Source organism: Chelonia mydas, chromosome 1 (assembly GCF_015237465.2).
Source record: "Chelonia mydas isolate rCheMyd1 chromosome 1, rCheMyd1.pri.v2, whole genome shotgun sequence".
Lineage (NCBI taxonomy): Eukaryota > Metazoa > Chordata > Testudines > Cheloniidae > Chelonia > Chelonia mydas.
In genome coordinates this window covers 175678814-175693151 of record NC_057849.1, presented here as the reverse complement: position 1 = coordinate 175693151, position 14338 = coordinate 175678814, and the positions used below count along the sequence as shown (strand labels likewise).

General features: G+C 37.9%; 1 protein-coding gene across 9 annotated transcripts in view; it reads left to right on the top strand.

Annotated features, from left to right (window-relative positions):
- ROBO1 (roundabout guidance receptor 1) overlaps window positions 1–14338 on the top strand; it is a 1017416-nt gene that overhangs the window by 926327 nt on the left and 76751 nt on the right. For 5 of the 9 annotated variants that reach the window (XM_037906009.2, XM_043538384.1, XM_007058738.4 and 2 more), the window contains 4 exons: window positions 5311–5319; window positions 7999–8123; window positions 10517–10688; window positions 12810–13015. In XM_037906009.2, the coding sequence (XP_037761937.1) occupies window positions 5311–5319; window positions 7999–8123; window positions 10517–10688; window positions 12810–13015 (512 nt within the window). The remainder of the gene's footprint in view (window positions 1–5310; window positions 5320–7998; window positions 8124–10516; window positions 10689–12809; window positions 13016–14338) is intronic. The other 4 variants (XM_037906016.2, XM_043538387.1, XM_043538385.1 and 1 more) reach the window with 2 other exon arrangements.

Genomic DNA, 14338 nt, shown 5'->3' with positions numbered 1-14338 from the left:
GGAAGGCCCCCTTGATTTTCCAAAAGAATTAGCGTTCAAGGCTCGATCAGCTCATTAAGCACTGACAACCCATCACACAGAATTTTCTATGCCCTTTAGTCCAGCCACTCCAGTAGTTGCTGCTGCTGTTTGGATTACCATGGGAGCACTAGTTATGGACCACACGGTGTAGCACACTGGGAAGAACTGGGGGATCAAAAGTTTGCAACACACCCATCATACTGCAATACTTTCTTTTCAGAGAACTTTCTCCCCTTGGCCAGCTCTGCAGCTTCTCCACTATGTCCATTTCTTGTCTTCTCTCTGACTGGCCCACTGCATCTTAAATGCTCTGTGCCTGCTCCATTGCCTGTTACCTATCTGCTTCTCCTTCCCAAACTACCTGTCTGCTCCACCCCAACATACATAAACACACAGCTGCCACTAGCATCCCATCTCCCGTCCGTCTCTGTCCCTGTAGGCTTGTCCAACCTCTGTTGTTTCTCACTTGAAAGAGGATTAATGTGGCATAAAGCTAGTTCTTTATTTGATATTCAGAGGATATATAAAATATGGGCAACATTCTGAAAATACTTTTTTCTCTGCAACAGAAGTGGAAACCCCATTACCAGTCACTTGAAATTTTGACAGGCATTTACAAGTAAATACCAGTTCATTTAAAACTTCTTGGATTAAAGTTTTTTAGAAGCAGTACATAAATGAAGATTACAATTATTTGATTCCTATTGTATAAATTATATGGTTTTGAATCTTTTATATTAGCATATATAGTGCAATAGAAGAGAAGTGTCAAGAAGGTGATGAAGAAATAAAGATTTAAGTATCCATGGTTCTAAAGTTTTAGAATGGATTTTATTTGAAAGATCAAAAAAAAACAAAAAACAAAAAACCCCCAAAAACCCTCAGAGCTCTGATCAAATAAATTCAACTTGCCTCAGCTGAATAGCAAGGTACCTTCTGAGAACCTGGCACTAATTCACAAACAGTAATAGTTATACTGACAATTAATGAATAAGTAATATGATAGTACATGGCACTTCTTTAGTGCCTTCCAGCATGAAATCTCAACAGCACATTATAAATATAAATGAACAAAGTTTCTTATCACCTTAGTCCTTTGTTTTGTGAGATAGATAAGTATTATCACAATTTTCTGGAATGAGAAACTGAGGCTCATGAAGATTGTGACTTGTCCAAGTCCTGATTGGGAAGTAAAGCCAAGCCAGTAACTGAGTTTACCTAACTCCATGTCTTAAGCTATAACTTTTAAAATCAGACTGAAGACAATGAAACATTAGATCTACGTTTGCGTACACTTCTGTGGGGAAAATAACGTGCTATTTAGAAATGCAGGCATTACATCTGTGTTTTTGAAGCTATTCTTGATCACATTTTTACATCTGTCAAGCACAATAGTTGTTTCTCTGACATCCACAACTTGTACTGGTATGCAGCATTGGGGTGGGAACTAGCAAACTCCTGCTCTAGTGAGTAGACTTATTGACATCAGTAGTCCCAATGAGAAAATAGGATTGATGGCATGAGTAAAGTATTAAAAGATTGTTATTAATCAGTATATCACTTTGTTCACCATTTTTTGTTCATTTCTCTCACTGTAAATCTCACATTTTAAGAAAATAATTGTAACAGCAATAATGTTGCTCCCTCTTTGTATTTAATTTTTAAATGCACAATTCTGTTGCAATGTGAACTTAATGTTTAAAAGACAGTGTTTACTTGAAAGTGAGTTAGTTTAAAAAATGTTTAAAAAAGCTTCAGGTACCACACCTCTTTCTTCTCTTTGCCAGTTTTTGTGGTTTCGCAATAACATTTTTCCTATTTAAAAACTAGTGTTTTCTTACCCTTGTTGATATGTGAAAAACCATCACAGACATAGTGGAAACTGACTCATTAAAAGCTATATGCAAAGTGCTGTCAAATGCAAAACTGTAATAATAAAGATACCTTTTCTCACTTCTCTTCAGTTATAACAACTTTAACTATCAAGAGAAGACTAATAAAGCTCAGGAGTCCAATTTTTTTTAAGCAGATGATGCCTCTTTAACAGACTTGCTTACATTTTTGATATGAAACTCACCCTTTGTCCTCACCACAAATTTGTAGCTGACATGATGCCCTGTTTCTAGAGGGATTTATTTTCATACATTAATATCCCCTGTGTTTTTACAGGTGGACAAAAACCTTCAGTTGCTTGATGGAGTTATTTTTGACATACAATAACAAAATCCTCTTGTAAAAAAAAGTTGGAATGTCAGCACTTATAAATTAACTTGATTTTTGGGAATGTAATTGACCAACCAAGACAGATGTGTATCTGTTGGAGGTTTCAGATGAACTTTACTGTGGAGAGCTTGATGGCTGGAGCAGGCGCTGGGCCTGGCAAGGAACAGGCCATTCTGCCCTTACCTTATACACATCACTGCTTGGTTTTATTCCCAATCTCCCTCCTTTTTTGGAGCCACTCCTCTTCCTGTGAGCGAGAGCTAAACTTTTCTCCTTTTTGATATTTCTAAAGAAACAGAAAAGTGGTACTTCAGAGTGAGTTCCAAAGTGCAAGAATTTAAAGAACATTCATTTGAACTCTGTTCATTTCTTTTATCAGGGTCTTCTGATGTGGGATACGAGTTGTTGGGTTGTTTTACTAGAGATCCTCTGAAAATTCCAGAATGTGTCAGATCGTATTTTCACATGCTTTGGGCAGAGAGCTGTTCTGTTCAGAAAGAGTGATGCTGTGTAGTGTAGTACAATCAAGAGTAACCTGAAGTTCGGCTTTTGAGATGAGGAGCGGAGCTGCATCCCAAACCCAGTAGGCCATCAGTTGGCCACTTCTGCCATAATGACCTCACCACACATGAAGCTGGTGCAGGGGGGTGAGAGGAAGGCATTGTATGGCTTGCTGGAGGAAGGTATGTACCTCTTTAAGGGCTACAGAGGCACGGAGTGAGTTTGCAGCAGCCATAGAGCAAGTCAGTGTGAGGATGCTGACTGATCCACCCAGCTGACCGGAATAGAGGGGAGTTTATATAAGTACATGCCAGGCAGGAAAAGCTCTCTTTTACCAGGACCAAGTGGAGCAGCATCCACCCTCCCACCCATGGAAGTGGTGAAATACCAGATTGGTCAGGATCCCCTGTGGGCGCTGCACTAGTCATTCCTTTCTCAAGGGCCTGGGAAGGAATTTTTCCCTCACTGACAGATTGGTCTAGGCAAAGTGGGTGTTTTTTTTCACCTTCCCCACAGCAGGATCAGAGGTTTTTTAGTTGGAAGCAAACACAGGAGTTAGGCTATGATGTCGCAACTCAGTATGTTGACATAGGGAAGATAATCAGTGCAAGTACTCCACGGGGAAGGGATACAGTGATCAGATACATGGATTGTAGAGGATTTAAAGGAGGTATCTGTTAAAGGAGTGGAAATGGGGAGAGGGGGTTGGTGCTCTTATGATTGGTATAGCAGGGAGCCAACACCCTCTTCCTTATTTCAGCCCTCCTTAGCTGTAATTTGACAGGGGTGGGTTGTAAGATCCCAGCAGGAGGTGGGCTGGGGACCAGGATGGGAAAGGAGGAGAGCTGACTGAAGCCCCCTGGGTATATATTGAAATGATCAAGGAATTACGTGCATTGTACACTTTTATCTGCTGGGTACTTACTCCCATACAGTTAATAATAAAGTTGCAACCTAATTAAACCACATCTAGTGTCTCTTCTTCTCCTCCTGGTATAACCAGACAAACTATTTATTTGCCTGTATAATGTGAACAGGATTATTTTTGTTGTTTACCTTTTGTGAACCCAAATATTAACGTGAAAACTACCATTCAGCTTATTTTCGCAAAATTGAAAATAAAAACTTGAAAACCTCAGTTCACACACCTCTCTTCATCTCTCTTCCACACCCCCTCCTAAAATGGTTATTCCTACTTATGTGCAATGTATGCTGTATTTCATCCAGTTTTGTTATATTCAGTTACAGCTTCCTGGCTATACCCTGGTCCAAAAGAGATACTGTTTGAATATGGTCTTATAACTGCATATTATGTCTACTTCTTTTTCGTAGCACACCTGCAGTCCACAATATGTTCCATTTATTTGAGCAGTAAGCCCATGATTCCCATGCCTAATGAATTTTGACAGGCTGAATATTATTAGTTTCTTCAGTATGTTTCATCGGAGGATGGCATATTGCAGGTGTTTACTAGCTCATTATGAAAGTGTACTCATGCTTAACAGTAGTTATTTTTACTCTCTGTAAAAGGGTAAAACCAGAGGGTGAGGGTGTTGAAGGAATTGTGACTATATATATATATATTTTATATTTTTTTAAAAAGGATATATATAAAAAAGCCTTGACATGTATTGAAGATAATGCAATTATTCATTTTATAACAATTACTTTGTTTGATTTGAGTCTTTTGTTGTTGTTTTGTTGTTTTTGTTGGTTTTTGAAATGCCCAATTTTTTCTTTTAGAATACATCAGTAAATCAATTACTTGGTATTGGAGTTCCTCATAACATGCTTACTCTTTAATAAGTAAAACTAATCAGCCAGGCACTATACAATTTCTAGGATTATGATAATTTTCAAATATGAACAAAAAATCCATGTATGTGTTTCACATAATTGGCTGTTGATATCTATATTATTTTACATTAACTCTGTGCTTTGAATATGTGGATAAGTTGATAAAATGAGGGGAAAAGAGTAACAAGTGGGCTTTTTTGTATCTGTTTTGATTATCACATTATGTGCCATTTAGTTCACTTGCAGAATTTTAGACTGAGAATTATGATTCTGATGTATGCAGTCATTATATCTAAGCTGCAAATTGGGACAAACCATGCCACTGATTTTTAAGCAGAACTCCCTATTAATAGACATTAGGTTTAAAAAAGCCTTTCCCAGCTGTAGATCTCAGTGTCCTGTAGAAAGGATAAGTATCCATATTTGCATTTTTGCTGATGAGGAAATTGAGAATTGAACCAACCTATTCAAGGCCATACAGAAATTTAGTGGCAGAGCTCAGAGTAGAACCCATGTCTCCTGATTCATAGTTTACTTTAGTTTAGTTTCCTATCCATTTTACCAGGCAGCCTCCCCTTAAAAAGTTGGTGGGGAATCCTGCTTAAAAATCAATGGGATAGCATAGTTTTTTGCATATTTATTCATATATCAGAATATATTTGTGCTTTCTAAGGTCCTGTTACTTTTCTTTTGTTTTACTTTTTGTTTAGTTTTGTTTGTTTAATTTTATTTATTCCATGTTTTCTTTCTGTTTTGTTTTGTTTTTAGTTGTGTCTGGTAAGTTGAAATTTTATTGGCCATCTTCTAATCACCGTATCTCTGTGACTGGAACTTCTCTTACCCTTTCCATCCATACCCTTCCATGTCCTTCAACCAATCAACTTCCATGTTTTACTTGTTATTGACAAGACAGACTGCACAGAATAGATTCTGCATGAAGTATGGGTAACTTTTTGGCAAAGAGCAAAGGTAATGGGTTGCTAACTTTTTGTCTGTTTTTAAATAATGTACAAGTTGATTCCTGATTTCATTCCCCCCTATTACTACACAAGTCATACTTAATGTTTTCCTGTATAATCAATTCAATTTAGTTTAAAGATTCCAAGGACAGTAGAAGTTATTTTTCCTTAGTAGCTAACAGCTGCAGCGTCCTATAAAGATAAATATTCATGACATGCCACACATGTACATTTTACCCTAGTTAAGAAAGCAAACTTAAATTAATATTTTGTAAAGTGTTTTAATTTTTTAAAAAAAATTTCCAGTGAAGTGAACACTGCAAGTGGGATTTCCAAAAGCACTCAGCTGCACTCTATTCCCATTGAAGGCATCAGGAGTTTTGCTATTTACTTTCATGGGAGTAGAATTGGAAGAACACCGCAAGTGCTTTTGTAAATCACACTGTAAATGACTGACCAACTGACTTTTTCCTTCTTCTCCCTCCATCTGCACAATACTCCCTGAACAACTCTCCTCATAAGTTGAAATACAAGGACCCCACTGCCTCTTTGGTGGGCACCATTGTAGTCCTTCCTTTATAATTATGTAAGCTCTCAAACACTATGTATCCTAGTGCAGCAGAATATAATTTAGAAATCCAGGGCTCTACTCTGTGTGGCATTGTGCCAACATCCATTAAAGAGGCAGTGAGGCCCTAAATATACCTTTATAGTAAGGAGGGTCAGTGCAGAGGATGGGAACCCAACAGGCAGGATAGGGAGACTGGAAAACTATAAGCAAGCACCCCCTAAAACTAGTTTCCTAATCTTTCCCCACAGCCCAGTGGCAAACTCCGTTTCCCAATCTACTTGCAATACTAAATTAAATCCCCTCTGTAGATGTCAAAAATCCTCCAGAACCCCCGTTTCATGATATTAAATGTATCCAGGTTTTCTGTTTTAAAGGTATGGTGATCACTAAGAGTCTATTATTATTTCTATTACTGGAACATCTATGTGGGGCTTTACCTTGTATAGCTTCTTAGTTAGGTCATTCAACCAATGTTAACATTTGTGTCCAAGTATAAATCACCCCAAAATTTTGCTTATAAATTCTGAAAAGGAACATTTGGTGTTTATTCTGATCTAAATAGGGAGCATAGTCATAGAATAGATAAATGGATAACTGAAAATATTGACCTGGATTAACAAAGAAAACAAATTGTCCAGAAGGGATGTTTGGCATCCATGGGTTTCATCTAGATATTCTTAGTTGTTTTAGTCACAGAATATATTTTAAGCTGCACCACCTAAGTGACATGAGTAAGTTAAGGTGTTTTAAGTGAAGAAAAAGCACTCAAAGAAAAGAATATAAAATTGTTAAAATGTCTGATTCAAAGCATTCACTTCACTCTGAACTCAGACAAGAGGGGAGAATAATTAATGCTTTAGACAGCTGATGAGAAATGAATTTGAAAAATGTGAACAGTAAGTGAAAGGACTTTTCATTTAATGCAAATTTTTCCAGGTGTAAGAAGACACCACCTAACAGACTTTATATTCTATTTTTTCTGGGCTAACCTCATCAGTGTATCTAACGCTGTCAAGTGCTCGAACTTATTTTTAATGTAGCTGACATAATTTTTGACATTCTGTTTACTACTAGATGAAGAGGCCATTTAAGTCGGTGTAAATCAAACAGTTTGGACAATGCTGGCACCATTTATAATGTTAGGATGAGCAGATGTTTCAAATTTGCCTTCATTTACATATATATTTTATTTGAACATGCCCTTACTTATGTAAATGGAGAAATTCAGCCCCACTGTTACTTTAAATTCATTCCTTTTCAATAATTGGATTGAAGTTTTTAAATGGTTATCATTTGCACAGTAGCATTTCTGGGGCCTTTGAGTTAAATTGAAAATTTTTGAGACCCTGACTTCATCAGATCGTTCTTATAAAAGCAACTAAAGGTCTTTTTTTTTCTCCTGAGATTTCCTAAATCAAAGACGGTGGCTTTTGTATATGTAAACCTGAATGTGCAGTTACTCCATAGCATTTAGTACAGAAGTGGACAAAGTGTGGCCTTTGAGCCAGATGCAGCCCAGAGATTTCTCTATTGGGATCTGTGGCCCCTCTCTTCTGTTAAGACCTGATTGTGACCCCTGTGATCATGCTGGTGAATGCTTATTCATGCAACGCAGCTTATTGAAGTCAATGAGACTTAAAACTCGCTTGGTTGGCTAAAAGCTCACAAACTTGAATAAGGAATGCACAATCAGGATCTTAATAGGGAGGAGCAGCACAAGAACAATCAGTCTTGGGTCAAGATGAAGCACTGAATGTTGGGACCTGCAGTCTCTTTGTGTCACAGCTCCATAGTACAGGTTGTTTATAACACACTACCTTTTTAAACAAATAAAATGTGGTGCTCAGGCACCAGCCAAGTTGCCACTTGGCTTTCAGTGGGGTGAACTTTGGACTGCAGATTTTAGTGTATTTTTATCTCCCTCAGAACCTCCCCATTTTGTTGTGAAACCTCGTGACCAGGTGGCTGCATTGGGACGGACGGTGACTTTTCAATGCGAAGCAACTGGAAACCCTCAACCAGCCATCTTTTGGCGGAGGGAGGGAAGTCAGGTAAAGCCAACTTTCTTTTCTTGTTTCATGCCAGTTTCTTTAAGAAATAATGCCAGATAGAGGATGGCAGTTCCTGCAGTTGTTTACCCGCTGAAGATAACTGCTAAGCTTGCAAATGCTGGACCCCATCTGCATTATTGTAATACATCATGTGAGTTTAAAAATATTGTATGTTGTGTACTAAATGGAAAGGAAAACTGTGTTCTCCCTACTGGACTTGTCTTTTTCCTAAAATTTAAAGGTCAGTATAGTAACAAGCTGGAAAGAATGAGTACATTCTTAGTGTGCTGTTAGATTCACAATTTTCATTAATTGTTTCACTATTGAAAAAAATTGATGTAATATCTATAGAATAATTAGAGATGGGACCAAATCAAAACCCTGCTTCCAAAAGTCCCAAGAATTACGATCCTGGCCTAGCAGTGTAGTTGGCTGAACCACAACATCATGTCCAAACACTAGCACATTTTGGAAAAAAAAAATGGATCTGGGCTTTGTGGCTTGCGCTCATCCAGAAAAATAACCTGCCGTGTTTATGACAGGTTTCAGAGTAACAGCCGTGTTAGTCTGTATTCGCAAAAAGAAAAGGAGTACTTGTGGCACCTTAGAGACTAACCAATTTATTTGAGCTTGAGCTTTTGTGAGCTACAGCTCACTTCATCGTGTTTATGTATCTTTGGCTAACTCAAATGTGTACAGTACTGCAAGTTGCTTCCCCTCCCTGTGCTGCAGTTTCCCTGTCTGTAAAATGGGGGGTAAAGATACTGACCTACTCCTGTAAAATGCTTTGAGATGAAGAAAAGCACAATATAAAAGATATCAGGGGGTAGCCGTGTTAGTCTGTATCCACAAAAACAACAAGGAGTCCGGTGGCACCTTAAAGACTAACAGATTTATTTGAGCATAAGCTTTTGTGGGTAAAAACCTCACTTCTTCAGATAGTTATAAAAGATAGTTGTTGTTATTCAATGCCCTAACATATCATTTTTAGGGGGGACTTTTGAAGGGGACAAGTTGCATAAGGGATCATTTTCAGTGAAGATAGGGTATTTCTCATTTTTCTGTTACTGAGAGTATTGATTGGTTCCTATTGCTCTTGGTGGGTAGTTACACTTTTCTAAACAATAGTCAAAGTCAAACAGAGCTTGGGATAGGCTCCTTTCTTTCTATTTGTTAAACATCTATCAAACTAAATGATGTGACTAGACAAAAATTGAGCTGGTTATCTCTAGTGTTAGTTCGTGATATAAGTAGGCTGCTACACTGGGTGCATTTTTATTTATTTGTTTTTCGGGGGGGCGGTTAGTAGAGCTGTTGGTTTTTAATGCAAAACCTCTTGGTTTCACTGAGTCCCTTTTGACTTTACTGAGTGGCTAACAGTATGTAGCCAGAAATGGAGACGGAAAAGATTATTGACAAGTTTCTGCACTTGTATTGTAATTGATGATTCTCTGTCTTCTTTGTTTAGGCATTCTTAGGAAAAGCAAAATGTAGTCAGACAAGAGACAGCAATAAAAATAGTGTCCATAAAGTATAGAGAACTTCAAATATTTTCTCCTCAAAATGCTAAGCCATAGACAAAAATCTGAAACCGGTATTTGATGTAACGCATGTGTGTTATTTTGGTTTCAGCTCTGACTTTCATGGCCGCTGTTGGTACCATAGCATCTAACTTCAAACCAAAACTATGTCAAGGGAAACTTGCATAGGACTTTATTATACAATGTAGTACTGGTTATAGAACAGACATTATGATTAGTGAGACTAAAACATCTGTTTAAAAAGAAACCTATAAAACATTTCTGTCTCCATTCTTTGGCAGTCTAAAGTTTAAACACAAATAAGTAAACTGGCATCTTTTTATACATTTTTGAAATAAAATCTAGTTCACTACAAGAAATGCTGCAACCTTGATTTTGAAAGATGGTTGTGTGAACATTTGCATGGACCTTACTATTGTAGTATGCAGAAAAACCACAATTGTTTGCACAGTTATGGAATCTGTGAATATCAATATCTCTCCAACACCTATTTAAATTAAAGGAATGTCTGCTCTAGTTTCCAATGGATGTTAGATCAGGCCTGTTAAGATACATCCAAATACGAGTTCACAGATGTGCCTACCTTTTTTCAAAAACAGGTCCCATAATTAGTATACAATAATGAAATGCTTTATATATATATATATATATATATATATATATATATATATATATATATAAATAACAGAGATATTTTGTGCATAATGTGAATATATAGCATAATAAACTCACACATGTTTAGGGATATTAAGGTGAACATTGCAGATGTGTTACATTCTATCTAACCCATTTCTTTCTCTCCCTCTCCTAATTATATATATATACACTCATATATATATATATATATTCTAGAATCTGCTTTTCTCATACCAGCCGCCTCAGTCATCCAGCCGCTTTTCAGTCTCTCAGACTGGTGACCTCACAATCACAAGTGTCCAGAGGTCTGACGTTGGGTACTATATCTGCCAGACTTTAAACGTTGCAGGAAGTATCACAACAAAAGCATACTTGGAAGTTACTGATGGTAAAGTGAAGATACTTTTATTTTACAGTTATCAATTTTATTTAAAACCACAACGTCAGCAGTGGAAGAGCATGACTTCAGTATTGTCAGGTGGCTTGATCTGGTTGCCTAAGTACATACCAAGGGGCTCGTGGTGGGATTGTATTTAGGTGGCTAGCCTGAGCTGCTCCCCATGCTGCAGCGTCCACATGGCTATTTTTAGTGTGCTAGCTCAAACAGAGCTAGAGCTTGTCTGTATACCCACTCGGGGAGCACCCTCCCAGCTGCTATTTTGACATATCCTGAGTGACAGGACAGATAAGGTGAAATCCTGGCCCACCTGAAGTTAGTGGAAGTTTTGTCTCTGACGTCAGACGGGCTAAGATTTTATCCATGGAGCTTGGGTCAACTAACAAACTGAGTGAATGGCTACATGAAAAAATATATCATTAGAAAATCCTGATTGGTCAATAGCTGAGATTATTAGAGACATATTGATATTATCTGTGATATACAGGTTTTTTAAGTATTTTTCATCCATGGTATCATATCAGGATATTGCCACAGCTGTTAACTATGCAAATGCCAATTTATAATTTATTTTACATTAAATAGCAAGTAAGGTAAGACCTAAATATAAAGCCTATAGATATATACATTATACAGAAAATTACCTCCAAACCAAATATAATAGCCTACATTTATGTAGCATCTTTTCTCCATAAGGTCCTCCAAACACTTTACACACCTAACAAATTGAACTTCCAACTACACTGGGGATCATTTCAGCCATCTCCGGAGTGAGAGATTTAACAGTGTACTGCAACACATCAGAACAGGTTAAGACAAGGAAGTAAAATATAAATCACACAATTGAAAATGCAGGGTGGCAATTAGGTATGCAAATGTAATTACCTGAGTTGGAATTTGGCCAGAACATCACTGTTAACACTCTTTGGTTGTGAAAAGTGTCATGGGATCTTTAATGATCACAAATTATCAGGATTTCAGTTTTATGTTTCACACTAACAAACCAGGTTTCAAGTCACATCTGCTCCCGTTAGGCTGTTGAATGGATATTGTTTTAAGTTGCAGTTATTTTATAGTGTCAGCACATCTCAGGATATTATGAGCTAGGACAGGGATCGTCTCCAGGCCAATGGGGGCTGCAGGGAGTGGCGCACCACGGCCAGTGGGAGCCACGATCGGCCGAATTTGTGGACGCAGCAAGTAAACAAACTGGCCCGGCCCGCCGGGGGCTTATCCTGGCGCACCACGTGCCAAAGGTTGCTGATCCCTGAGCTAGGAGGAGAAGCTACTGAAGTACAGTACCATAGGTTTCACTTCTGGGAAAATTGCTAATCTTCTGGTGGACACAACGCATAGACAATAGTTTCTCCTTTGCATAAGTAGTAAAAGTACTTTGTGCCGTTATGTAAATACAGCGTTGAAATGACTCATCACAGATAGCTAATTTATGTTGAGTGTAAGATGCAGTAAAATTATTAGAAATACTGTGAAAGAGTCTTACTATGATTTCAAATCAGTACTGTCAGATAATTTTTCACAGAACTGAGTATAAGGAAATGCTTGCAAAACATTTTTTTAATTGAAAAAGCTGATATTTTTCCAGACAGCAGCTTTGTACTTATTCCACCCTACCATTAGTCAGCTTCATACTAGGAAACTGTGTGTCTGCATATTTGCTGAATTATTCCCTTCCCATCTGTCCTCTTAGTTATCTGTAAAGGAATGTTCAAATTCCAAATCCCAAATTATACCGACCCGTCACATGGGAAGGTGTATATATAAAGTAAAGAGTGTGCCTTTTCAAAGAAACTGAGAAATCCTTTTTTGTTCCATTATCACATCTAAAGACTATGGAACTCAGTGTGCCTAGAAGATGCCAACTCACAACTTCTGACACCCCTTCACCTCTGAAAATAATATATTGTATATCATGTTAATATTCTGTAGCTGTGCATCATATTAATATACCCAGAATAATGCATGTCTCATACTTTAATTACTTGCTTAATTATCTTCAGTTTGTTTCAAAGCCTCAAGCAACTGCTGTTGCTTAGCTGATTAGAAAATTGCTTTCATTTGCAAAAATCCATTGCCTGTTGTTTCTTCTGGCAGTGATTGCAGACCGGCCTCCCCCAGTCATTCGACAGGGTCCTGTGAATCAGACTGTAGCTGTGGATGGTACGTTAATACTCAGCTGTGTGGCCACAGGCACTCTAATGCCCACAATCCTCTGGAGAAAGGATGGGGTCCTCATCTCTACCCAGGACTCTCGCATCAAGCAGCTGGAGACAGGAGCTTTACAGATCCGATATGCCAAGGTAGCTTGAAATGACAATGAATCTTTACACTGTTTGTAAAGGACCAAAAGCTTCAGCTCTGTAATATATGAAAATAATCTAAATCTCCACACACAAACATGCCACCTTAGTTCAGGATTTCACAGTTGCAGAGTAGTGTAGACAGCCAAAAAACCAAAGAAGCCATGATGTTAATGCCCTTACACCATATACATTCATAGCTACCGTGTTAAAAGAGGAAAACTTTTTCTTCCAGATTCACAGGTAAAATTCAGGGTTTAGTTTCCTGTCCCTATATAGTACCTGTTCTTATGCCTTTTTTGGTTCAAGATTACACATGCATATGTGGTACAAAGTGTATGGAAGGTAGATCTTGACATATATATAAAATATTTAAAGTGGTTAATCAGCTCTGTGTGGATGACTTCCTTGGGGAATTGGAGCAGGATACCTGGCCAATATTTCTGTTCATTCCAGACAAGTGGTATGATGTCTTAAAATATTGTACTGCTCTAGAACATCTGTGGTTATCTGTAGAGTCTTTGCACCTTGGTAAATCAAAGTAATAAAATAAAATCATTTGTAAGGCTTCTCACCCAGCAGTGTGCTACCTGATGATGTCATGATTACCTGGTCACAGGAAACACCAATGCACTGTGCCAATGCAGAATTTGAACCTTTGACCGTTCGTTTCTGAGTATTGTGCGTGTTTTTTGTCTTTTTGTTTTTTGGTGCTGATAGTTGAGTATAGTCTCATTTCTTTGACCATAACTCTTTTGAATTGTGATTAAGTCACAGGTGGACAAATAATCCACTGTTCAGATTTGGATTATAATAGTATATGGGGATCCTTGTATTTGGTCTGCCACAGAGTAAAATTCACCCTAGTCCAGAGAGCCCAACCTGTACATGGCCCGGTGAACTACGTAAGCCCTGTTTTAAGGTTGAAATTTACTCCTGAGGCCCTGCATAAATCCCTAAGCACCACTTAAGTGGGAGTTTAAGTAGTGCATAAGCCCTTGTGTGGGGCTTTCTGAGTTTATTTCTCCCCATGGACTTCAGTGGGAGTTTGGCAGGGTAAGGAGTGATTTAGTGATTTGTCTGGCAGTTTCGTTCATTACAGAATGAGAATTAATACATTAAAAAGTGTTGGCATTTTCCTGTGCCTTTAAATAGAATGGAAGAAGTATGTATAGATTCTCACTTAGCAGTGTGTGAAGGCCTGCCTTCTAACATGAGAAGTTTCTGGTAGGGAAATTCTAATGTATTTATCCATATTCTTGGTGATGTACAGATTTGTAGTTACTTTTCCTGCCCACCGAGTGCCGGATTGTTCCAAATATT